Source organism: Muntiacus reevesi, chromosome 5 (assembly GCF_963930625.1).
Source record: "Muntiacus reevesi chromosome 5, mMunRee1.1, whole genome shotgun sequence".
Lineage (NCBI taxonomy): Eukaryota > Metazoa > Chordata > Mammalia > Artiodactyla > Cervidae > Muntiacus > Muntiacus reevesi.
The window spans coordinates 100,766,002-100,793,457 of record NC_089253.1 but is presented as its reverse complement, the minus strand read 5'-3'; the positions used below and the strand labels follow the sequence as shown (position 1 = coordinate 100,793,457).

Sequence of the window (27,456 nt, the reverse complement as noted above, 5' to 3'; positions counted from 1 at the left end):
CTGCCTTTAACCTCTAAGTGGTCTTATCCAAGGGTCTTGAGCCACAACCTTGACTTGATCTTGAAGCTGAGGTCATAGTTTACTGGCAGAACTCTAGATTTGATTTTCATTTTACCACCTGGAGAGACTGCAGATGGAAAATGGGTTTGGTTTTCAAGCCAATCATGGCCTCTTTATATTTTCTGTAATATCTGCTTACAGACTGAACTGTTACCCTTTCGTTTACCCCTCTCTCCTCATACAGTATCACATGCAGCTAGAGATAAAAAAAAATCTTGTATATTAACATATACATGTGGAATCTAGAAAAAAGGTACAGATGAACCATTTCCAAAGCGAGAATAGAGATGCAGATGTAGGGAGACAGACATGGACACAGGAGGGGAAAGGGAGGGTGGGAGAAATTGGGAGAATCGGGTTGACATATATACACTACCATGTATAAAATAGTGGGAATCAACTGTATGGCATGGGAGTTCAGCTTGGTGCTCCATGACAACTTAGACAGGTGCGATAGCAGGCGGAGGTGAGAGGGAGGTTTAAGAGGGGATGTGTTTATCCTTATGGCTGTTCATGTTGTACAGCAGAAACTAACACAACATTGTAAAGCAATTATATTCCTCTCAAAAGTTGACACTTGAGTATTTCTAGAATATTTGAAATCCAGAAATCTCTTTAGGCAGATTCATAAATTTATTAGGCACATCTGCTTTCCAAGTTGCCTTAGGTGACAGTATCGCCAGTGGTGCTGGCTCGTCATAGCACAACTGCCTCCCTCCAGCCTTCTGCATCAGTTTTCTCACCGCTTTTCCAACTTCCAGTCTCCTCATTGCCTTTCTAGCCTCTGCTCACCACCTAGTCCCACAACTAACAACACATGGTCTAGCTTTTTGTTATGGAGACTCTCCACAATTGGTACTGATTTCTGTTTTGATTAGCCTTTGCTATCCTACAAAATTTAGTGGCTGAAAACAATGATTTGGTCTTTTTCACAGTTCTGTGAGTTGGCAATCTGGATGTTTTTGTTGCTGGTCTTGCCTGGGACCACTCATGTGTCGGCTACCATCTTAGTTCAATTGGGGTTGGAGGGTCCAACATGTCCTTGCTCACAGATTTGGCAGTTGACTATGTTGTATTTCAGGGCACTTTGGATCTCCTTCACATGGCCTCCTATCTTCCAATAGAGTGAACTGGGCTTCTTCACTACATGGTGATCTCTGGGTTCCAACAGGGTGAGAAGAGGAGCTGCAAGGCCTCTATCTCCTAGGCTCCGGAAGTGGAATAACATCATTTTTACTCCCATTCAGTTAGTCAAAGTAAATCCCAAAGCTAGCTCCGATTCAATGAGTAAAGAAGAGCCTACCTTTGAAGGGAAGAGCAGCAATGTTAGTTACAAAGAGACATGGGTAGCTATGTTTCATTGGGACCATTGTTATACTGCCCTACCACATTTACTTTTTAAAGCAATAAGCCCATGTAGTGATCCACTCCATGTTATTTTTTTAAAGAAATTGAAATATATTTGATATACAATGTTGTGTTAGTTTTAAGCATACAGCATAGTGATTCAGTTTTTTCAGATTATATTTCACTATAGGTTATTACAAGATGTTGAATATAATTTCCTTTGCTATACAGTAAATCCTTGTTGCTTATCTATTTTATGTATTGTAGTTTATATCTGTGAGTATAATTTGTCCTCCTCCCTTTCCTTTTGGGTAACTATAAGCTTTTTTTCTATGTCTGTGAGTCTGTTTCCATTTTGTATATAGATTCATTTATATTATATTTTAGATTTCACGTATAAGTGAAATATTTGTCTGACTTGCTTCACTTATTTTGATAATCTCTGCTGCTGCTGTTGCTAAGTCACTTCAGTCGTGTCCGACTTTGTGCAACCCCATAGACGGTAGCCCACCAGGCTCCCCAATCCCTGGGATTCTCCAGGCAAGAACATTGAAGTGGGTTGCCATTTCCTTCTCCAATGCATGAAAGTGAAAAGTGAAAGTGAAGTCGTTCAGTCATGTCCAACTCCTAGTGACCCCATGGACTGAAGCCTACCAGGTTCCTCCGTCCATGGGGTTTTCCAGGCAAAAGTACTGGAGTGGGTTTCCATTGCCTTCTCCATGATAATCTCTAGGATGACCCAAGTTGCTGCAAATGGCATATTTCATTATTTTATATGGTTGAGTAATATTTCATTATATATATACTCTATTATATACATATTTAATGATGTATGTATGTTCCATGATATATTTACATATATATATATAATACAGTCATATCTTCTGAAGCCAACTGTGTTAGTGGGCACTTGGGTTGTTTCTGTGTCTTGGTGATTGTAAATGGTGTTGCTGTGAATGTTGGGGTGCGTGTATCTTTTTGAAATAGAGTTTTGGGGTTTTGGGGCTATATACCCAGAAGTAAGATTACTAGATCATATGGTAGCTCTATTTTTTATTTTTTAAGGAACTTGCATACTGTTCTTCATAGTGGATGCACCAATTTACATTTCATACCAACAATGTACAAGGGTTCTGTTTTCTCCACACACTTTCTCCAGCATTTATTATTTGTAGCCTTTTTTGATGACAGTCATTCTGACCCATACGAGGTTATACCTCCCTGTGGTTTGGATTTGCCTTTTCTCTAATAATTAGTGATATTGAACATCTTAAGTAAACTCTTTGAGCTGTATAGATTTTGGGGTTCCTGAAGCCAGAAATCTTTGTGTCTTTTATAACACCCAAGGGAGTACTTTGCAAAAATTGAATATTCTGTAAATATTCAAATTGAATGAAATTTATTTCTTGCTATAGTTTTTGAAAAGTATATTTTCATATACTGAGTTCAGTAATAATAATGAGGGCTATGTAAAGGTCAAGTAGAGTACATTTCACTAATGTTTTTGCCCTTTGTAATTTTTATTTAAAATTTTATGTTTAGAGTAGCTTTGAAAAGCAGTGTAATGATGGAGTCCTCAGTGTCGAGGCAGCCCGGACGCTAATTGGTGCAACCAAAAGCTATTGCCATATCCAAGGAAAGTAAGTATAATATTTCTTTAATTGACATTTCCAAAATTGAGTGGGTATGTGATAAAGAATGAAGACAGCTGAGTATCCAGATGGATCAATCTTTTTTTAAATTTATTTTTAACTGAAGGATAATTGCTTTAGATTGATCAATTTTTAAAATCTTATCTCTCTGTCTGTCCATCTATCTATCCATCTACTTCCTAGTTTACTTGTTTATACTTTTCTCCCTGAAGATTCATGAGTTTGATGACATTGGGAGTTTCTGGAGGAAGATTTAACTGCAGAGCAATTATATGATATATATTTTCATATATATTTTTTGTCTTTATATTGTATTCACTAAATTACTGCGTAGGGGAGGTAAGAAGGCCTGGAGCCTACTATTAAATTGCTCCCTGGTGTGGAGCAGGATTTGGAGGAATTAATCCAGCCTATGAAATTGATAGGGACTTCCTAGGTGGCTCAGTGGTAAAAAATCTGCCTGTCAATGCAGGAGACATGAGAGATGCAGATTCAGTTCCTGAGTCGGGAAGATCCGTTGGCGTAGGAAATGGCAACCCACTCCAGTATTCATGCCTGGAGAATCCCATGGACAGAGGAGCCTGGCAGGCTACAGTCCATAGAGTCACAAAGAATCGGACCTGACTGAGCATGTGTGTGTGCATGGAACTGATAGATGCAATTAAATATGTTGGGAAAAGCTCAGTATCTTAGAGATATATTGATATCCGGTTACAGTTCTGGTAAACATTAGATAATGAATGTTTGAAGACAAAGTTATAGAGCAACTTTAGGAGATTCTTTCTGGGTGATAGTTAACATTTCATCAGCCTGGTAATATATTTGGGAGATGTAGCATCAATTCCTAAATAAAGTTTGGGAAGGATAGGGAGTTCAGGGTCAAGGAGAATCTTGGGCTAGGCAAGGCATGACAAAAGGAAGCTTGACTTTGAACCTCAAAGAATTGGGCTGGAAAAGTTTTAATTATATCCTACTTCAGGTCAGAAAAGTTTCAGGGACATGGACTTTAGGGGTCTCATGCTAAAATTGTTTCTGTTCCATGACCATGGGTGGTTAGGTGGGTGGATACAGAGGCATATTTAATAAATGTATATTATATTTGTATTTAGTATAACTTTTCATTTTATATTACCCAAAGGTATAGCACTTGGTTTTCATCATGTATATATATTTTTCTCTGTTAGATTCATGAGTATTTATGATGTTTCAACTTATGTAAGAGCTAGAAGTTGGCTTGTGAAGTTTAAAAACACATTAACTTTCTTGGAATATCATAAAGATAAGACATCTGCTATTCTATATGGGTAAGTACTGTGAACCTTTAATAGCAATGTACTTGAAAATATGACCTTTTCTACTTTGTTAAAATAGGCTACCTTGATTTTTCCTAAAGAAAAACCTCACCTAATATTACAGTCAACTCTTATTGATTGAGTAGGGAAGCTTACTTCTCTTTTTCCATTCTGTTTTAGCAATTTCATTGACACCTCTAGTAGAATGTGGGTAGAAAAAAGAAGAAAAAGATGGTTATATTTGGGTTCTTCAAATCATAATAGTCTTGTCTTAGTGTCACATTACATGTTGGACTTCTTTCATATTCTTCTGGGGTGCTTACGGGTGAGAAATAGCAAACTCAAAGACTAGATTTAACTCTCAACTTAATTTCATGGGCATGAAATTAATTTCAACTGCAGCATGGGATGGTTCTGTTGATGTCTATAGTTAGTAAAAACACAGCATGACCTTAATAAACACCTACAGTCAATGTCCAAAATATCATAAGATATGAATTTTACTTAACTCATGTAGACTCTTTGGTTATGTAAATTGTGAACTTACACACTTTTTAGGCCAGAAAGACAATATTTTTCTACTAACAAAACATGTCAGATGAGAAGACACTGGGACCATTAATGTTAATAAATTTTAAATGGGTGTTAACATACTTTTCATAGTAAATTATGGTCATTTTTTAACTGTCTTTGATTTATTAAGTTTATAGAAAAATATAAAAAATTAAAACCCTAGGGTTTTGACATATATCTACGTAACATCTTTTTGTCATTTTCTACTTTGGATGAATAGAAAGAATTTTAGAAATATGTCATAGTAATTATTAAGTAAAATATTTTGTCCTGTTCCTAATTTTAAGCAATACTGATATTTTTCTCTAAATTTGTTTCTTGCTTTTGATGTATGAATCTTTGCATTATTCCTATGTGCTATTATTAGTCTTGATTTTTAAATGCTCGTCAGACAAATCTTAAATTATCCTACCCTACACCTAAAGGAGCTAGAAAAAGAAGAACAGACAAAACTCAAACATAATAGGAAGGAAGAAATCATAAATATCAGAGCAGATAACTGAAAAAATACTAAAAAGCCATGGCAAAGATAAAATGAAACTTAAGAGCTGGTTCTTTGAAAAGACAAACAAAACTGACAAACCTTCAGCCCAACTCATCAAGAAAAAGAGGGACCAGATCAATAAAGTCAGAAATGAAAAAGAAGCTATAACTGAAATAAAAGCAATACAAAGGATCATAAGAAATCACTACAGTTATATGCCAATAAAATGGACAATGTAGAAGAAATAGACAATTTCTTAGAAAGGTACAATCTCATAAGACTGAAGCAGGAAGAAGTATAAAATATGAATAGACCAATTACTAGTACTGAAATTGAATCAGTAATTAAACTCCCAACAAACAAAAGTCCAGGACCACATGACTTCACAGATAAACATTTAGAGAAGAGTTAACACATATTCCTATCAAACTATTCCAAAAGATGGCAGAGGAAGGAACACCTCTGAAATCATTCTAGAAGACCAACATCACCGTGATACCAAAACCAGACAAAGATATCACATGAAAGAGGAAATTATAGGCCAGTATCCCTGATGAACATACATGCAAAAATCCTTGACAAAATATTAGCAAGCCAAATTAAAATAACATTAAAAGGATCATACACTATGATCAAGTAGGATTTATCCCAAGGATGCAAAGATGGTTCATGTTTGCAAACTAATTGGTGTAATACACCACATTAACAAATTGAAGAATAAAAATTATATGATAATTTCAATAGATATGGAAAAAAAATTTTACAAAATTTAACTCTCAGCAAAATGGGTATAGAGGGAACACACTTCAACATCATAAAGGTCATATGTGACAGTCCCACAGTTAACATCAAACTCAACAGTGAAAAGCATTTCTTCTAAGATCAGGAACAAAACAAAAGTCCACTCTTGCTATTTTTATTCAACACAATATTGGAAGTCCTAGTCACAGTAATCAGATAAGAAAATAAATTAAAAGAATCCAAATTGGAAAGGGAGAAGTAAGACTGTCACTGTTTGCAGATAATGTGATGCTATACATAAAAAATCCTAAAGATGCCACTAAAACACTACTGAAATTCATCACTGAACTTGGTAGAGTTGCAGGATACAAAAATAATTTTTAAAAATCTGTTTCACTTCTATATGCTAACAATGAACTGTCAAAAAGAGAAATTAATAAAATAATCCCATTTGCAATTATGTCAAAAAAGAATAAAATACCTAGGCATACATCTAATTAAGGAGGTAAAAGACCTGTACTTGAAAACTAGAAGACACTGATGAACGAAATTGAAGGCAACACAAACAAATGGAAGGATGCACCATGTTTATGGATTGGAAGAATTAATTTTGTTAAAATGACCATACTCCTCAAAGCAATCTATGGATTGAGTGCAATCCCTATAAAATAGATTTTTCCCAGAACTAGAACAAATAATTCTAAAATTTGTATGGAAACACAAAAGCCTTAATAGCCAAAACAATATTGAGAAAAAACAAAGCTGGAGGTATCATTGTTTCTGACTTCAGACTATACTATAAAGCTACAGTAATCAAAATGAAATGGTGCTGGCCTAAAAACTGACACATGGGTCAGCAGAACAGAATAGAGAGCCCAGAAATGAACAAACACTTATATGGTCAATTAATCTATGACAATAAGGTAAGAATATGCAATAAAGAAACAGTTTTTAAATAAATGCTGTTGGGGAAACTGTACAGCTATAACCAAAAAAATCAATCTGGATTACTCTTTTACACCATGTACAAAATAAATTCAAAATGGATTTAAGATTTAAATGTAATACCTGACACTGTAAAACTTCTAGGAGAAAACACAGGCAGTAAACCCATTGACATTTGTCTAATTTTTGTGTGTGTATGTGGCCTCAGGCAAGAAAAACAAATGCAAAAATAAACAAATGGGACTACATCAAACTAAAAAATTTCTGCACAGTTAAAGAAGCTATCAACAAAATAAAAAAAAAAAAAAACACCTACTGAATGGGAAAAGATATTTGCAAACAATATATTCTATAAGGGGTTAATAGCCAAATTATACAAAGAACAGTTTTCCCAGGTGGTGCTAGTGGTAAAGGATCCACCCGCCAATGCAGGAGATGTAAGAGATGTGGGTTCAATTCCTGCATCTGCAAGATCCCTGGAGAAGGGCATGGCAACCCACTCCAGTGTTCTGGCCTGAAGAATCCCATGGACAGAAGAGCCTGGTGGGCTACAGTCCATAAGGTTGCAAAGAGGTGGACACAACTGAAGCAGCTTAGCACAAAGCACACATACAAAGAACATTAGAAAAAAGAAAAAGCCAAATAACCTGATTTAGCAAGGGCATAGAATATGAATAGACATTTCCCAAAGAAGACATACAGATGACCTGTGGGCACATGAAAAGATGCTCAGCATCATCAATCATCAGGGAAATGCAAATTAAAACCACAGTGAGATATTATCTCACACTTGTCAGAGTGGCTATTATCAAAAAGATAAATAACAAGTGTGGGAAGGATACGGGAAAAAGGAAACCCTCATGCACTGTTGATTGGAATGTAAATTGGTATAGCCACCGTGGAAGATAGTATGGAGATTCTTCAACAAATTAGAAATAGAACTACCATTTCCACTCCTGGGTATTTATCTGTAGGAAATGAGATCACTAATTAGAAAAGATATGTGCACCCTTATGTTCCATGTAGCATTATTTTTAATAGCCAAGATATGGAGACAACCTAAATGCCCACTGATAGGAATGGATAAAGAAGATGAATGGAGATATATATATATATTATATTTATATATATAAAATGGGCATGACATCCAGTCCCATCCCTTCATGGCAAATAAAAGCTGGGGAAAGTGGAAACAGTGACAGACTATATCTTGGGCTCCACAATCACTGTGGATGGTGGCTGCAGCCATGAAATTAAAAGATGCTTGCTCCTTGGAAGGAAAGCTATGACAAACCTAGACAGCATATTAAAAAGCAGAGACATCACTTTGCTGATGAAAGTCCATATAGTCAAAGCTATGATTTTTCCAGTAGTCATATACCCATGTGAAAGTTGGACCATAAAGAAGACTGAGGGCCAAGAATTGAGGTTTTCGAACTGTATTGCTGGAGAAGACTCTTGAGAGTCCCTTGTACAACACGGAGATCAAACTAATCAATCCTAAAGGAAATCAACCCTGAATACTCATTGGAAGGACTGATGCTGAAGCTGAAAACTCTAGTACTTCGGCTACCTGATGTGAAAAATCGACTCACTGGAAAAGACCCTGATGCTGGGAAAGATTGAAGGCAAAAGGAGAAGGGGGTGGCAGAGGATGAGTTGGTTAGATAGCATCACTGACTCAATGGACATGAATTTGAGCAGACTCAGAGAGACAGTGAAGGACAGGGAAGCCTGGCATACTGCAGTCCATGGGGTTGCAAAGAGTTGGACACAACTTAGTGACTGAACAACAACAACAAATGTATATTCACATGTGTGTGTAATGAAATATTCCTCAGCCCTAAAAAAGAATGAAATCTTGCCAAATGGATGCACCTAGATGGTATTATACTAAGTGAAATCAGACAGAGAAAGTCAAATACTGTGTGATTTCACTTATATGTGAATTTTAAAAACCAAAACAAATGAATAAACTTAGTGAAAGAGAAATAATCTTAGATAAAGAGAATGAATAGGTAGTGTCCAGAAGGGAGTGGTTGGGGGAAGAAAGAAATAGTGAGGGAAGTGAAAGAGTACAAAATTCCAGTGGCAAAATAGTTGAGTAACAAACATGAAGTGTACAGTGTGGGGAATATAGTCAGTAACAATGTAATATCTTTGTATGGTAGCATATCATAGCTAGACTTATTGGAGTTATTATTTTGAAATGTCTAAAAGTACTGAATCAGTGTGTTGTGTAATAGGAACTAATGTGTTGTGGGTCAATTATACTTTAAAAACAAAGCAATGTCTTAGCAAAAAAGATCAAATTTATGATTACCAGAGGTGCGGGGTAGGAGAGGGAATTGTCAAAAAGTACAATTTTCATTTATAAGATAAATAAGTACTAGGAATGTCATATGCAACATAATAGATATAATGAACACTTCTGTATGTTATATATGAAAGTTGTTAAAGGAGTAAATCCTAAAAGTTCTCATCTCAAAGGAAAAAATGTTCTCTTTCTTTAATTTTATATCCATATGAGATGAAGGATGTTCACTAAACTTATTGTGATAATCATTTCATGATGTACGTACATCAAATCATTAAGTTGTATACTTTAAAACTTATACAGTGCTGTATGTCAATTATATCTTAAGAAACTGGAGGAAAAACACCCCCTCCCCAAAATACTACCCCTCCCAGATGAATATGTATTTACAGTACTTAATGTTTTTACAGAGGTAATGAAAGCCTTTTTTCTACTTATGTGAATGATAAGTATAAGATATTAACTTAAAAAAAAAGCTCCCCAGCCTTGATATAGATTACCAAGAGCCATATTTTTATCTTTTTCCCCTATGATTTTTATGTATAGAAAGTATGTTTTAAATTTTAATTATCTATTAGTTTATATTATTTTATACCTTTCTTCAAATAAATGTCAATGTTTACTTAAACAAATAAACTTCAGATTTTAATTTTTATACTTTTAAAGTGACCTGACATTTTATTTGATCTCTTTTTTTTCAGGCATAATAGGTTTCTTATATTTGTATATCACATTGTATTTTCAGAAGAATTTGAAAATGCAGAACATATTATAGGAATAATGTACATTTATCCTATGATAATGCACCTGTGGCCAATGGCAAGAAAATTAAATGTGTCAGGACTGATATTCGTAAACTACTATTTTGTATGTTTATATCTGTTAGAATCAGCATTGAAGGTACAATTTAAAATAGAAATGTATCCTATAAAAAGAATGATTTAGATAGCTTGAATCTATTTTTGTCATTTTATTGGAATAATTCGTACCAGAAGCCTTTTGCTGTAATAGTTGATAGGACTATGGAATTTTAGTACTCTTTTTGAGTTTTCTGAGTGAAATCAGTATAATAGTCACAGTCGTGGATATCAGATAAGAGAAGTATCATAAATGTGGAGAGAATCTCAAAGATCAGATAAAAGAGAATTGAAAATCTAGACATTTGATGTTTTCCTCAAATACTCCTTGTAATGATACAAAGAATAAATAAATGAATAAAAGAAAAATAGTTTGCAGGTTCTTATCATGATATAAGATGAAGACCACTTTTTAGGATAAATGCTTCAAAGATGATTTATCAACATGCTGTTTCATACTTTAATTATATTTAATAGTGTTTGAGTGAATTAATTCACTATTTTTCATTGCTTTTCTTTGATGTTGCAGCTTCATAATAGATTATATATATTTTAAATCAAATTATACCCTTTGATGTCAGACATTTATAAAGGATTTTTTTGAATTTCAAATGAATGACTTAAAACCCAGCTTTTGGAATATAATGCATTAGTAGTTGAGCATTTAACTGTTAATTTTTAAGAGTCCCTCTCCCCACCTTTGTATACTGCTATGAAATGATGTATTCTATATGTTTTCTAAACAGATAATAATTTTGAAAAAGAAATATTTTCATCAACACTGGAATACTTTGGAATTTTTTATTGTGCTTATTGGAATTGTTGATGTATTTTGTATATACTTTGTGAGACTGAGACCAGACAACTTGATTCTTATTCAGTTTACAGTAATAATAGGTTATTTCAGAATAATTAGATTTTTTCCTCTTCTCAAGGTAAAATTTCACATTAAATTTTTTTTCTATACTATTTGTCAACTGAATTAAGAAAACTCATTGCTTTAGAAGAAATGAGGGAGGGAGCTATCTTTTCTCCTGGAACCCTCTCTCCACAGGTATCTGCTTGGTTCACCCTCTCACTCCTTCAAGTCATTGCTCAACTCTCACCTTCTCATGGAGAAGACCTTCCCTGACCATGCTATGTAAAATGGCAACCTGCCCTCCATACTCCCAACTTTCCACCCCATCTCCTTGATCCCTCTTCATTTGCTTAATTTTTTCTGCATAGCACTTACCACCTTTTTACTATATGTTGTATGTACTTTCCATGAGGTAAGGGTCTTTGTTTTGGTTACTGATGTAACATAGAATGATACCTAGTATATGAAAATGAAAGTGTTAGTCGCTCAGTTGTGTCTGATTCTTTGCGATCCCATGGACTGTAGCCCACCAGGCTCCTCTCTCCATGGGATTCTTCAGTCAAGAACACTAGAGTCGGTTGCCATCTCCTACTCCAGAAGATCTTCCTGACACAGGGATTGAACCTCTGTCTCTTCTGTCTCCTGCCCTAGCAGGCAGGTTCTTTACCACTAGTGCCACCTGTGTAAGTACTTACTAAATCATGTATTGAATGAATAAATGAAAATGATAGCTCCACTTGAAGCAGGATAACCTGGAAACAAGTTCTCCAAGTTTTAGTAAAATTTTCTCATAAAGCCCTAATTGTACAGGACATAAAATATTTACTCTAGAGTACACACTACTTCCTTAGCCTGCTGTCTATGAAGTTCAGTTTTACTGTGGCCTTCAATCTGCTTCAGTTCAGTTCAGTTCAGTTCAGTCACTCAGTCATGTTCGACTCTTTGTAACCCCATGAATAGCAGCACACCAGGCCTCCCTGATCACCAACTCCCGGAGTTTACCAAAACTCATGTCCATCGAGTCAGCAATGGCATCCAGCCATCTTATCCTCTGTCGTCCCCTTCTCCTCCTGCCCCCAATTCCTCCCAGCATCAGGGTCTTTTCCAACGAGTCAACTCTTCACATGAGGTGGCCAAAGTATTGGAGTTTCAGCTTCAGCATCAGTCCTTCCTTCCAATGAACACCCAGGACTGATCTCCTTTAGGATGAACTGGTTGGATCTCCTTGCAGTCCAAGGGACTCTCAAGAGTCTTCTCCAACACCACAGTTCAAAAGCATTAATTCTTCGGTGCTCAGCTTTCTTCACAGTCCAACTCTCACAACCATCCATGACTACTGGAAAAACTATAGCCTTGACTAGACAGAGCTTTGTTGGCAAAGTAATGTCTTCGCTTTTTAATATGCTGTCTAGGTTGGTCATAACTTTCCTTCCAAGGAATAAGCGTCTTTTAATTTCATGGCTGCAATCACCATCTGCAGTAATTTTGGAGCCCAAAAAATAAAGTCAGCCACTGTCTCCACAGTTTCCCCATCTATTTGCCATGAAGGGATGGGACTGGATACCATGATCTTAGTTTTCTGAATGTTGAGCTTTAAGCCAACTTTTTCACTCTCCTCTTTCACTTTCATCAAGAGGCTTTTTATTTCCTCTTCACTTTCTGCCATAAGGGTGGTGTCATCTGCATATCTGAGGTTATTGATATTTCTCCGGGCAATCTTGACTTCAGCTTGTGCTTCTTCCAGCCCAGCGTTTCTCATGATGTACTCTGCATATAAGTTAAATAAGCAGGGTGACAATATCCAGCCTTGATGTACTCCTTTTCCTATTTGGAACCAGTCTGTTGTTCCATGCCCAGTTCTAACTGTTGCTTCCTGACCTGCATACAGGTTTCTCAAGAGACAGGTCAGGTGGTCTGGTGTTCCCATCTCTTTCAGAATTTTCCACAGTTTATTGTGATCCACAGTCAAAAGCTTTGGCATAGTCAATAAAACAGAAATAGATGTTTTTCTGGAACTCTCTTGCTTTTTCGATGATCCAGCAGATGTTGGCAATTTGATCTCTGGTTCCTCTGCCTTTTCTAAAACCAGCTTGAACATCTGGAAGTTCGTGGTTCACGTATTGCTGAAGCCTGGCTTGGAGAATTTTGAGCATTACTTTACTGGCGTGTGAGATGAGTGCAACAATCTCCTTAGCAATGACCATTTCTTCATTTCTTCTTTTCTCTGTGTGTGTGTGTGTAATAAAGTTTTATTAAAGTATAAAGGAGATAGAGAAAGCTTCTGACATAGGCATCAGAAGGGGGCAAAAGAATACCCCTTTGCTAGTGTTAGCAATGGAGTTATATACTCTCCAATGAATCCAAAGAATGTCTGGAGGCTGCAAAGACCTCACTTTGCAGCCCCACTCCCCAGACCCACTCCCATAATTTACATTTTAAGATAACAGAGTTGGCCAGAAGGTTTAATCCAAAGATTGTCCTCAGGCAGGATACATCCTTGTAAAGACCAGACCTACCCCCATAATTTACATTTTAAGATAACATAATTAGCCAGAGGGTTTAATCCAGAGACTGTCCTCAGGCAGGATACATTATTGTTATATAATCCTAAGGAATGTAGAGGAAAAAAAGTAAAAAAGTTTGTCCTTTCTTCCTCCTTGAATATCCCAGACCTCTCTCTCCTTGGGGACCCCTAGACTTCTTATCAACCTGCCTAGGAAATGACTCTCTCATTCCCCCCTTTTCTTTTAGGAGAATTATGTTGCCTAGGGAAAGGGGGCGTCGTTCTCATTCCATAACTTCTTCCGAGCTGACAAGGGGCGTTGTCCCTAAATTGGTGAGGAAACATATTCTAATCCTCATAGTGAGGATGTCTGATCCAGGGGCTCCAAGTAATAGTTGGAGGAGGCTGTGGCACTCATAGGAGCTCGGACAACTATTTGTAAATTAAAAGCTTTTAGACAGTTAGAAAACCCCATTATACAGTTACAGACGTAAGGCAAAATAGTCATTAAACCAAGTTAAAATCAAAATGAAAAGTCACATTATGTCCATAGTTACATCAGTCCATCTTAAGGTTGTTAGATGTCATCAGTTTAAGAAGAGGTATCACATATGATTGTTGAAGGTATTTGCAGACTTGGAGAAAGCCTTTTCCTTGAAGTGGAGATGTCCACCATGGGAAGCCTTCCACTGATGAAGAGGGGAGTGCTCCGCAGACCCAGCAGTTAGACCGATTGTGGAATGCAGCATAGGAGTGAACCCAGGACAGGAAGGCATCATCTTGAGGATCAAACGGCAGACTCAGGATTTCTGGAGTCAGCAGAAGTAGGCTCACATAGATTATCAGGCCCATCTTGTCCTGAAGGATCCCGGATGAGCCCCCAAGAGGATAGGTTGTTGCTGAACGATGAGACGTGGGATTCTTGGCCTCCGGAGGAGATGAATTCAATCCGGGGCCAGAGACGAGGCTGGATCGCTCAGAGTTTTTGTGTAATAAAGTTTTATTAAAGTATAAAGGAGATTGAGAAAGCTTCTGACATAGGCATCAGAAGGGGGCAAAAGAGTACCCTCTTCATTTCTTCTTTTCGTGGCTCTCATTTTGATTCTGAAAGTAGATCTTCAGATTTTTCAGTCTCAGTTCTTAAGCATCTTTTCTCTTTTTCCAGTGGAGTTGCATGATATTAATATAAGCATTTAACTTGGGAGCTTTCGATGAGTTCTCTTGCCACTCCACATTTTTGAGTTGCTTAATTCTTATTCGGGAGTTTCCGTGGTGGCTCAGTGGTAGAGAACCTGCCTGCCAAAGCAGGAGATGCAGGTTCCATCCTTGGGTCAGAAAGATCCCTTAGAGAAGAAAATGGCAACCTATTCCAGTATTCTTGCCTAGGAGATCCCATGGACAGAGGAGCCTGGCAGGCTACAGTTCATGGGGTCACCAAAGAGTCAGATATGACTTGGTGAATAAACAACAATTCTTATTACATCAAATAAATCTATTAGTATGTATTGAAGATATATAGACTAAATATTAAAAAGTATTGCTCTAAACCCTGCTGGTGAAAGGCAGACATTAGAATCCGCCACCTGGTCCCTATTTGCCAAGAAATTTAATAGTTGTCTTAGGCAGAATTGTCTGAATGCCTAGACCTGTGCTTGTTGACTTTTCTTTTTCTGTTCCTTCCTTTATTCTATATTAAGTGTATATATGCTTAGGGCTTTCTTGGTGCCTCAGTCGGTAAAGAATCTGCCTGCAATGCAGGACACCACCTGCAGTGCAGGAGACTCGGGTTCTATTCCTGGGTTGGGAAGATTCCTTGGAGAAGGAAATGGCAACCCACTCCAGTATTCTTGTCTGGAAAATCCCATGGACAGGGGATCCTGGTGGACTGCAGTCCATGGGGTCGCAAGAGTTGGACACAACTTAGTGACTAAAGCACCACCATATATATACTTAATATAGAATAGAAATAAAGTATGTTACCACTCTTTAATATTCATAAGAATAACTTTAATAGTTATATACATAGCACCTACTTAAGTGGTAATTTTGATTATTTATTATTTTTTCCTTATGAGCTGAGTTTAGAGCAACGTGCCCACGTAGGGTATAATCTCATTATAATACAAACTATTCTAGGATATGTAGAGTGAGGCTAAGTCTTAATACAGAAGGTAGAGGCTTTCATAAGTAATCAGTTTTTACACTGGGATCTTATGCAGGTGAGTGTAAAATAAGTATCTGAGAAGGAATACTTTGCAAAAAGTCTCTCTGAGTGAAGTAAAGATTTAAAGATGTATTATTATAGGAGTCAATCCTGTTTACAGTGTGAACCATTTGCTATTCCTGTTCAGCGTGCTCCGACAAATCCTAGTGGAGTGTAGTTAAGTAAATATAATCATGAGTAGCTTTTTTTTTTTTTTTAAACTGGGCACTTACTGTGTTCCAGGATGTGTGCGGACCACTTTACATACATGTCTAGTTAAATTGTTACAATACTGTGGAGTAGGTGTCTCCGCTTTATCAAGTTAGGTGTCCTAGTAGCCAGTCTCAGCCGAGTGAGGTTTTCAAAAATAGCAAATTTGTATTGGAAAGCCTGGAAGAATACTGAAGAACTTTACTTTAGATCAGCCAGTGCATCATGGGATAAAACTTTATAAAAAGAAACCCTCTTCAATATCTCCTCTTCTCCCCAAAGTTTCACAACCAAAATAACAGTTTAAGAAAAGCTTTGCCTTCTCTGCTCTTGTGATCCCTTCGCTGTGATGTTCTTTTCCTGATCACGTCTTCCCCTTGTGTTACTTGGCCCTTCGCCATGCTCTCTGTACTCTGTTGTGCCTCTGTGATTGTTGCATTGCTTGTGAGGGGCAGCTCCTTGGGAATCCTGGTACTTAGGTGTTATCATCCTCATTGAACAGATAAGGATCCTGAGTCCTTGGAATCCCTAAGTAACCTGTTCAAGATCACAGCACTGTGAGTAGCAGAGAGCTGGTATTTGAACCCAGGGAGGTTCTTATTTAAAATCCCACTCCCTTTAGTCACTGTACTCTGCTGCTTCAGCTTGTCACTTGAGAAATTTAGAGCTAAGGAGAATCTCAGATCACCCTGAATTCCTTACCTTGCAAGTGAAGAAACTGAAGTGTAGAGAGATTTATTCTGTTGGTAACTACTGTCCAGGTTATTACGGTGACCTCTCTTGTCTTCTGAAAACTGGGAGTACGGAGAATAAGGGAAGAGGCAGTGGTAAGCACTTCGCCTTAAAGCTACAGAACCAGTTATTCATTGAACTTTCTTTTCTTTAGAGAGGGGCTCTCAAACTTGAGTGTACATAGAAACACCTGGAAGACTTGTTAAAGCATTGATTTGGGAGCCTGTCCCCAGCATTTCTGATCCAGTGGGTCTGGAGTGGGACCTGAGAATTTGTGTTTCAGCACTGGATGTTTCAGTATTTGTGTTTCTAACAAGCTTGTTAGAGAGGGCATGTTGAGAACATCTGCCTGAGAGGGTGCCTTTCCTCATCAAATTTTCGGTTTTTTTTCTCTCCATTGTTCCAGATAATAATACCACTGCTGATAAATATTGTAGATGTGCAGATCAAAAAGCGCCTCAGCTTGACATATAGTATTACAAAAGGCTATGTCAAAAGTCTAGAGGATACCAAGTTTTTAATAAGACAGATTTCTAGCCGAAAGTCAATAGATCAGGTGAGAGAAAAGCTCTGGTCATTTGGGAAAAACATCCCTTAGGTGTATTGATTTAATGTAAGACCATTTCTGCATGTATTTGCCTCAAAAGATAAATTATGTCAAGTGAAGGGGATTCAGTTTTTTATTATGTGATATGAGGTGCTGCAGAGAACAGTTTCTGTTCTTTAAATTTCAGCTCTGATTATCAAACTTCAGGAAGACTCAAAGCTCAAGGGCATGCCTGGGCCATGGTGGGAATTTGACAAATAACAATTGTATGATTGAACAGAGATTGTTTAGCCCAGAGTGGAGCTGTTTCTTCAGTTATGTCAGGAGTTATCTGTAGGAAACAAGACCTACCTGACACCATATTTTTCATTATTCCACTTGTTTTTGCACTCCCAGTAGACTGGCTCCCCAGTTGGCTGCTCTGTTGGACACCCTCTAATGGGGTGCTATCTCTGAGGATTCTCTTTGGCACACAATGAAGTGCACACTAGTCTTTTCTGAGAAATATTAGGTGCAATACTTATGTACTTATATAGGCTACTACACAGCATTCATTGTACTGTGAGAATGAGGCTGGGAAAAGCAGCTGAATTTATGAAGAGAGAAGAATTAAATATCTCCCCCAAATGATAATTAAGTGAGAGTTTTCTACCATGCTTTTTTCCCCTCAAATTTTAAAGCCAGTAATGCACTTGGTATAATTAGAAATTAATACTTTTCTTAATTTGTCATAGAAATTATATGAAATTTTGGAAACCAACAAACAAGATGCTGTCAAAGAACTAGGTAAGTAGTTGGGATATCTAATTTCCTGAAATCACATCTTATCATCCCATAATTTAACCAAAGGAAGACAAGTTCATGCTTTCATTCATTCACAGATTCATTCATTTATTCATTCAATAAGCATTTATTGAACACATATAATGGGCCAGGAGTACATAAAATTCAGATCCTGGTGGGAGGTGTGAACCTATCAAGAGATAATTGCAGAAAGTTAGAGGAGTTCTGTTATTTGCTATGGGTGCATACAAGCAAGAATGAAAAGTGCAAAAAGTGTGTTAAGGTGGCAAGATCATATTCCTTAAGGTTGTGAGAAAAAGACACACAAAACATTACCTATGACAGAGAGTGCTGTTTTTGTTTTGCCCTACTTTGTTTGCAGGGGTACGCAAACAAAGTGAGTTTGTGAGGGATGAAGTTTTTTGAGCATCTACTGCCACTCTGCTTGAGTTGAAACATTCGGGGGAGCCCTAGGATTTTATTCAAAACTTCTTGGATCTGCTTTCCTCACACGGGGGCTGTGGGCAAGGCTCTCAGTGTTTGCCAGAATATAGTTTCTGGTAGAGAGCCTGGCACTTGGTATGCCCTTAACAAATGGATGTTTTTGTAAAAGAAAGAAAGCAAAGTTCCTTTGTTTTTATAACCACATTGTAAGATGCCATATGGATTTATGAGGATCACACTTACCTTAACAAAACTGAAAAAACATGGTCTAATGAATCAAATTGTAAATTTGGAGACAATAGGTCAGAATATTTTGACACTGTCTCAGAAAATCCAGGACCCGTTGTTTCCATTCACATATTAGGCAGGTTTTTATTTCCATGCTTTTAGAGGTTAGGGGCCAAGAAACCCAGAGAGTCCCAAACAGGATAAACCCAAGGCGAAACACACCAAGACACATATTAATCAAATTAACAAAGATCAAACACAAAGAACAAATACTAAAAGCAGCTAGGGAGAAACAACAAATAACACACAAAGGGATTCCTATAAGGATAACAGCTGATCTATCAATAGAAACCCTCCAGGCCAGAAGGGAATGGCAGGACATACTGAAAGTAATGAAAGAGAATAACCTACAACCTAGATTACTGTACCCAGCAAGGATCTCTTTCAGATATGAAGGAGAATTCAAAAGCTTTACAGACAAGCAAAAGCTGAGAGAATTCAGCACCACCAAACCAGCTCTTCAACAAATGCTAAAGGATCTTCTCTAGACAGGAAATGCAGAAAGGTTGTATAAACGTGAGCCCAAAACAACAGAGTAAATGGCAACGGGACCACACCTATCAATAATTACCTTAAATGTAAATAGGTTGAATGCCCCAACCAAAAGACAAAGATTGGCTGAATGGATACAAAAACAAGACCCCTATATATGCTGTTTACAAGAGACCCACCTCAAAACAAGAGACACATACAGACTAAAAGTGAAGGGTTGGAAAAAAATATTTCACGCAAACGGAGACCAAAAGAAAGCAGGAGTCGCAATACTCATATCAGATAAAATAGACTTTCAAATAAAGGATGTGAGAAGAGACAAAGAAGGACACTACATAATGATCAAAGGATCAATCCAAGAAGAAGATATAACAATTATAAATATATATGCACCCAACATAGGAGCACCGCAATATGTACGGCAAACGCTAATGAGTATGAAAGAGGAAATTAATAGTAACACAATAATAGTGGGAGACTTTAATACCCCACTCACAACTATGGATAGATCAACTAAACAGAAAATTAACAAGGAAACACAAACCTTAAATGACACATGGACCAGCTAGACCTAATTGATATCTATAGGACATTTCACCCCAAAACAATCAACTTCACCTTTTTCTCAAGTGCACACAGAACCTTCTCCAGAATAGATCACATCCTGGGCCATAAATCTGGTCTTGGAAAATTCAAAAAAATTGAAATCATTCCAGTCATCTTTTCTGACCACAGTGCAGTAAGATTAGATCTCAATTACAGGAAAAAATTTGTTAAAAATTCAAACATATGGAGGCTAAATAACACGCTTCTGAATAACCAACAAATCATAGAAGAAATCAAAAAAGAAATCAAAATATGTATAGAAATGAATGAAAATGAAAACACAACAACCCAAAACCTATGGGACACTGTAAAAGCAGTGCTAAGAGGAAGGTTCATAGCATTACAGGCTTACATCAAGAAACAAGAAAAAAGCCAAGTAAATAACCTAACTCTACACCTAAAGCAACTAGAGAAGGAAGAAATGAAGAACCCTAGGGTTAGCAGAAGGAAAGAAATCTTAAAAATTAGGGCAGAAATAAATGCAAAAGAAACAAAAGAGACCATAGCAAAAATAAACAAAGCTAAAAGCTGGTTTTTTGAAAAAAAATAGAGGTTAGGGGCCTAGGAGCTGCTGTCTTATGTTTTAGGTCAGTATGGAATATTACCAGTGTTCTTGATTCACTCATGTGAAAGAGTGCCTGTTTCTGTATTGTTACTGCAACCTACTATTGAATGCTAATTATGTCAGGAATTGTGTTAATGGCTTTATATGCATTATTTCATTTGATCTTTATAACTACTCCATGAAACAAATGTTATTAACATCTTCATTTATAGATAATGAAACTGAGGCTTAGAAAGTTTAACTCCCCTGAGGTCCTATGGCTGGTAAGAGGTGAGCTAGATCTCACACCATGTGAGATCTCCTGTGCTCTCCACCATGTTGTCCTTCATTTCACTGCTCAGCTTATTTCAGTTCAGAAATGACTGAGTCCCTTCCAGATGTCAGGCATTGTGCTCAAGATTAGTATTACAAGGATGAAACAGATTCATTTTAAGCCTTGACTCCTAGTTCATCTCATGACTTCTCATGCTCACTGAAGAAGAAAAAATATGTGATTTGATTTCAGAAAGACCCACCAGTGCAAGTCCAGGGACACTTTCAGTCATTTATTCATCCAACCAACAAGAATTATATAATATGAAGGATGAGACAAACAAGGAAAAATGATAATAGTACCATGTAATGAGTATGTAGTGAAGATATGTAGGAGATACCTTGGGAAAAAGATAGAGTGAATTTCTGTTAGCTGGTGAAGGAAGCCTTTTTTCAATTTTCTCATCTATAAAATGGAGATGAAAATAACTGTAGTCCTACTGGCCTCACAAGTTCTATACAAAACAGGAATGAAAAGATATTGAGTAAATGCTTTGGAAATTATAAACTGTTATGCAAATATTCATTACTATTGTGGTTATTGAATTGTTTGCTTACTGATACTTTTATTTGCTTCAGGACTCATAGAGCATGAGGGTCGTGATGTTGTCATTGCTCTGAAGACCAAGCAGGCCATCCGGAATGTGATTGCTAAAGCTCTGAAAAGCCTCACCTTCCTTTCGTCAAGAGGCATTATTGATAAATATGAGAGCCTCGAGATGAATAAGGTAAGTAAGCAATTTCCCATGCTACTTGATTCCATAAACCCAACACTCACATCTGAAATGCTCCTCTAGCAGAGTGTAATTAGTGAGGGAGATTGGGAAAAGGGTGAGTCAGGACAGTTGTCAGCTCTGTAATTGTTTAAGTCTTTGTTAATGCCAATGTCAACTAGTGCCATTGCTACCTGCTTCCCTCCATGTCAAAACCACTTGGTTGTTCAGAAGCAACCTGAGCTAGGTTTCACAAAGAAACGGAGCATTTATCATGAGGACCAAGGGTATCTTACAGACTTCATGGTAATCAGACCACACGGCCAGGCCTCAGAAAGGGACTCGAGCAGTGACCTAGAAAGATTTCAGCTTCTCCATTTCCTATCAGGGTTGCCCTCTGTGGCATCTTCTTTTGGCTCTCTCTTACAAACTCATTTGATTTTTCTGCTTCTCTGTCTACTGGTAGAATATCTACAGTCCAGTCCCAGCAGCTGTAGCAAGGAAAGTGGTAATTACATAATGTTAACATAGGTGGGAGGGATTGGGGTCATGAAGTTAAAAGACGCTTACTCCTTGGAAGGAAAGTTATGACCAACCTAGATAGCATATTAAAAAGTGAAGACATTACTTTGCCAACAAAGCTCGGTCTAGTCAAGGCTATGGTTTTTCCAGTAGTCATGTATGGATGTGAGAGTTGGACTGTGAGGAAAGATGAGCGCCAAAAAATTGATGCTTTTGAACTGTGGTGTTGGAGAAGACTCCTGAGAGTCCCTTGGACTGCAAGGAGATCCAATCAGTCCATCCTAAAGGAGATCAGTCCTGGGTGTTCATTGGAAGGACTGATGCTGAAGCTGAAGCTCCAATACTTTGGCCACCTCATGCGAAGAGTTGACTCATCGGAAAAGACCCTGATGCTGGAAGGGATTGGGGGTAGGAGGAGAAGGGGACGACAGAGGATGAGATGGCTGGATGGCATCACCGACTCGATGGGCATGAGTTTGAGCAAACTCCGGGAGTTTGTGATGGACAGGGAGGCCTGGTGTGGGCAATTCATGGGGTCGCAAAGAGTCGGACACGACTGAGTGACTGAACTGAACATAGGTGGGAGGGGACCCACGTGTGTGTGTGTGTGTACGTGGAAATCAGGGAGGGAAGAGTTTAAGAGGAACAGGGGAGACACCCTAAGTGGTTGGCTGATAAATGGAATTTTGAAAAATTACAAATTTGCAAAAAACTAAGACCATAAGAGGAAAAAGTGTTTAATGTTTAATTCTACCAGGCTATCAAATCCACTGTCTAGACTGCGAATTGTGCAAATAGTAATGCTTTTTTCTCTCCTGTACAAGGGTCTATCTGCTTCATAGCATAAAGAAGAAACATATAAGTTCTGATCCCACATTCTGCCTGTGTTTCCAATGATAAGCTGTTCCTGGGTGTCACATGCTTATTCTTGTCCCTGGTACTTTTCAACCACATGCCACCTGGGCTGTGCTTCAGGACATTCTCTGAACATAGTCCTCTCTCCATGGCCCTGGAAGGGAAGTAGGCATGGGACAGGCCAACTTTTCCCATTTTAACTCTGCCTCATTAGTCTCTATAAGGTCATGGCACAGGACTAAATGGTAATATGATTTTTCCTAGTGTCTGTCAGAGGGACGAGAAGCGTTTAGTTTTCTTCAAGTTACACCTCTGTGCATGTTGTGTTTTTTTCTATTTTTCCTTTACTACTTTGAAGATTGTATAAGATTCAATTGAATGATTGATACCCATTAGTTAAATAAACAATAGCTCTTATGAAGAGAGAGATTTATTTTTCCCTATAGGTTTATTTAGAAAGGTAAGGGACAAATCAATCATTCAACAGTTATTTGTTAGTTGCCTGCTGTTGGCTGAAGAGGTATAATTATCAATCCCAGGCTGTAAGAAGCTAGGTAAATCTAGCCGATTTAGCTGACTAAATATATGTTGAATACCTATGTGCCATGACTCTTGAGGAGACTTGGATACTTAATGAGTACAACACTGATTCCAAAGTCCATGGACACTCTTCCTCTTTTTTCATTTAGTCATTTATCCAGACAATCAACAGAAGTTACGTATCACAGATAAGTAAACATAATAATACTACAATGTAATGAGTTCCGTAAGGGAGATTTGTAATAGATACCCTGGGAATAAGGCAAGTAAGTGATTACGTCTTACTTGGGGAAGTCAGAGAAGACTTCTGAAAGGCCACAAAACTAGAACCTTATCCTCCAAAGCTAGAAGAATGTAAAGAAGCAACTCACTCACATGAAAAAAAAATTTTGAGAGAATGTGGCATTAGATCATATAGTAATCAACAGTTAAGTTTGAGATTAAGACAGAATAGAATACAGCTATTAATTGGATTATAAAAATAATAAATTCAATATGAGTTAATATACCAGTGAAAATAGTAAGTGGAGAAAAAAATTAGAGGACAATTTAAAGAAGAAAAGCTCTAAATAAAAGTATTTTATTTAGATTTCCTTCATTTTTACCTGATGTCCCTTTTCTGTTACAGGATCTGATCACCATTATTTTGGTTATTTGTTTTAGGTACTTCTTGAAAAAATAAAATCATTGAATAACTTTCCAATGGCAATCCCACTCCCTACTCCTGACAAATATCTTCATAATATCATTTGGCTAGAAAATAAAGATGCTCTCATCGAATTCTTCAAGGTAAAGATTCTGTGTTATATTCTAGCTCATATTCAATGATAATTATTTTTCATTCCCTAATATAAGATTAAAAATTAAAAAAAACTTATCCAAGGCAAGACTCCTGTAATGGGCAGTAAAAGATAAGTCAAATGGAGGCCCAGCAAAACCTAGAAGAGTGGATTTCATTTTGAGCCTAAACTGCAAAGATTTTTTTTATAATTGCTTATCTGCTTAGGATGATATCTTTTTTTTATACATTACCCAATTATTACCAGTCCTATCTTATTTTCTGATGAAGAGCCCCAGACTTCCAGATGCACACTCTGGAAAAGACTTTTAGATCAAGGGTTTCATATTTAAGTTACTTTGCAGGCCAGGCAGATAATATAAAAGTAAAACCATCTGGGTGTAATATAAATAGGGAACAGGACTACATTCCAGAGTTCATGCTTCGTCTGAAGGCAGCTAAGTGTTCCTATAGGAATGTGTACTCTTTCAATAGATAGCTATTGAATAGCCTCTTTGAGCCTGAGAATGTTCTAGGTTTGGGGATATGGCAGTGAACAAAATAAATAAATTCCTGCTTTCATTGACTTTATGTTATATGGTTGGAGATGGACAATAAACATACCCATGCATAAATATATAGTCTGTCAGGTGGTGACAAATGCTATATGGAGAAAAGGTGAAAAAGGAGAATATAGGTAGGCAGCTATTTTATAAGGATGGTTAGAGAAGACTGCTCTAATACCTTTCCTTGGGACAGAGATCTGAAATAAGTGAGGGAGCACACCATTTCGATATCTGGGAGAAGGCAGGTGCAGTGCCCTGAAGTGAATTTGCTTGCTGTGTTCAAAGTGAAGTCGCTCAGTCATGTCCAACTCTTTGCGACCCCATGGACTCTAGCCCACCAGGCTCCTTTGTCCATGGGACTTTCCAGGCAAAAGTACTGTAGTGGTTTGCCATTTCCTTCTCCAGGAGATCTTCCCGAACCAGGGATCGAACCCGGGTCTCCTGCACTGCAGGCAGACTCTTTACTGCTGGGGCCACCGGGGAAGCCCTGACTGCTTTGTTCAAGGAACATCACAAAGGCCCGTGTGGGCAGGACCAGTGCTGGAGGGAGGAGATGAAGACTAAGCGTTTATGGCAAGCTTGAGTTTGTAGAACTTTGTAGGTCAGTGTTAGGATGTTGGCTTTTACTCAGAATTAAGTGGAAACATGTTGAAAGATTTTGAAGAGAGAAGTGACATGATCTAACTTACACTTAAAAATGATCATCTGCTGATGTGTTAACAATAGGCTGTAGGGGGTCAAGGGCAAGCCAGGGCATCCAGTTAGGAGATGATTATGATAATGTAGGCAAGAGATGATAGTGACTTGGACGAGTGACAGTGCTGAGGAGTTCAGACTCAATAGGTTTTGAAGAGACAGCATATAAATGTTGATGGAGTGAGTGCTAGAGAGAGAAAGAATGACTTCTAGAATTTTAGGCTGAAATAGAAAATAGTCTGACAATGGATTAGCCCTTTATTTAGATGGGGAAGAGAAGATTTATATGGGGTGGGAGTTGGGCAAGAGTTTGATTCTGAATAAGTTAAATTTGAGAAGGCTATTAGACATCCAAGTGAAGCTGTTGAGTAGGCAGTTAGATATATGACTAGAATGTAGGTGGGAGGTCAAATTGGAGAAAGACATTTTGGAGTTGTCAGCATAGAGATAATATTTAAGGCCTTGAAACTTGATAACTCAAGAAATTGTTATGAACATCCAAGGGTTGAGTTGTGAGCTATGAATCAGATTGATCGTTGCCAGGGGAGGGGAGTGGAAGCTGGGTAAATTAGACAAGTGGGCTTTAACAAGGGTACAAACTTCCAAGTTACAAGATAGAAAAATACTAGGTATACAACATGATAACTATGCTATATAGTCATATATGTACAGTATATTTGAAAGCTCTAGGAGAGTAGAATCTAAAAGTCCTTATCACATAGAAAAAATTTTTATAACTATATCAAGTGATGTATGTTAACTAAATTTATTGTGATAGTAATTTTGCAATATGTGCATGTGAAGTCATTATGCTGTATACCTTAAACTTATATTGTGTGTGTGTGTATACTCAATCACTCAGTTGTGTCTGACTCTTCACAGCCCTATGGACTATAAACCGCCAGACTCCTCTCTCCATTGTATTTTCCCTAGCAAGAATACTGGAGAGGGTTGCCATTTCCTCTTTCAGGGACCTTCCTGACCCAGGGATTGAACCTGCATCTCCAGCATTGTAGGTGGACTCTTTATTGCTGAGTAGTTCTGTCTCAGTAAAGCTGAAAAACAAGAATTGAGGAGTTATCCATCAAATAGGAGAAAAAAAAGAATGGTGTGCCAGAGCTAAGTGAAGAAAGTATTTCAAGAAGGAGAAAGTGATCAACTATATCATATGAGGCTGAGAGATCACATATTATAAGATGAAGTCTGGAAATTGATTTAATAATTAGATTAGATTTAATAATGTAAAAGTCAATTTTTTAAAGGAGAATCTATACATCTGTGTTTTTATGTGAATTTTAAAACTTGGCAACCAATTCAGAATTTTAAAGATAAGCAGCAGCAGCAGTGCAAGCCAAACAAAATGTATCTGTGGACTGGATATGACTCATGGACCACCAGTTTGTGGTTTTAGTTTTAAATGGCTATTATATGAGTGAAAGTCACTCAGTCGTGTCTGACTCTTTGTAGCCCCATGGACTATACCAGTCCATGGAATTCTCCAGACCAGAATACTGGAGTGGGTAGCCTTTCCCTTCTCCAGGGGATCTTCCAACCCAGGGATCAAACCCAGGTCTCCCACATTGCAGGTGGATTCTTTACCAGCTGAGCCACAAGGGAAGCCCAAGAATACTGGAGTGAGTAACTTATCCCTTCTCCAGCAGATCTTCCCGATATAGAAATTGAACCGGGGTCTCCTGCATTGCAGGTGGATTCTTTACCAACTGAGCTATCAGGGAAGCCCTGGTAATTATATGAATTATATCATAGTTATATGAATTATAGGAATAATAACTCTTTCATCAACTTGTTGAAACCTATTGGAATCAGGAAAACTCTGTGACAAAGAGTGGTACTTGCTTTACTGTAAATTTGGTTTTACTTTGCCTTGTGATCTAGACATGGAGATGTATGTCATCTGTTTAACTATAATGAGGGAACGTTTTCCTTGTTTTCTAGAAAGAGAGCAGTCATAAG

At 37.5% G+C, this 27,456-nt stretch overlaps 1 protein-coding gene across 1 annotated transcript in view; it reads left to right on the top strand.

Moving 5' to 3' along the window:
* SLC9C2 (solute carrier family 9 member C2 (putative)) overlaps window positions 1–27,456 on the top strand; it is an 86,411-nt gene that overhangs the window by 46,322 nt on the left and 12,633 nt on the right. Inside the window, exons 13-20 of the mRNA XM_065937169.1 lie at window positions 2,950–3,047; window positions 4,244–4,363; window positions 10,113–10,311; window positions 11,015–11,203; window positions 17,182–17,331; window positions 18,057–18,108; window positions 21,392–21,540; window positions 24,106–24,231. Of these exons, the coding sequence (XP_065793241.1) occupies window positions 2,950–3,047; window positions 4,244–4,363; window positions 10,113–10,311; window positions 11,015–11,203; window positions 17,182–17,331; window positions 18,057–18,108; window positions 21,392–21,540; window positions 24,106–24,231 (1,083 nt within the window). The remainder of the gene's footprint in view (window positions 1–2,949; window positions 3,048–4,243; window positions 4,364–10,112; window positions 10,312–11,014; window positions 11,204–17,181; window positions 17,332–18,056; window positions 18,109–21,391; window positions 21,541–24,105; window positions 24,232–27,456) is intronic.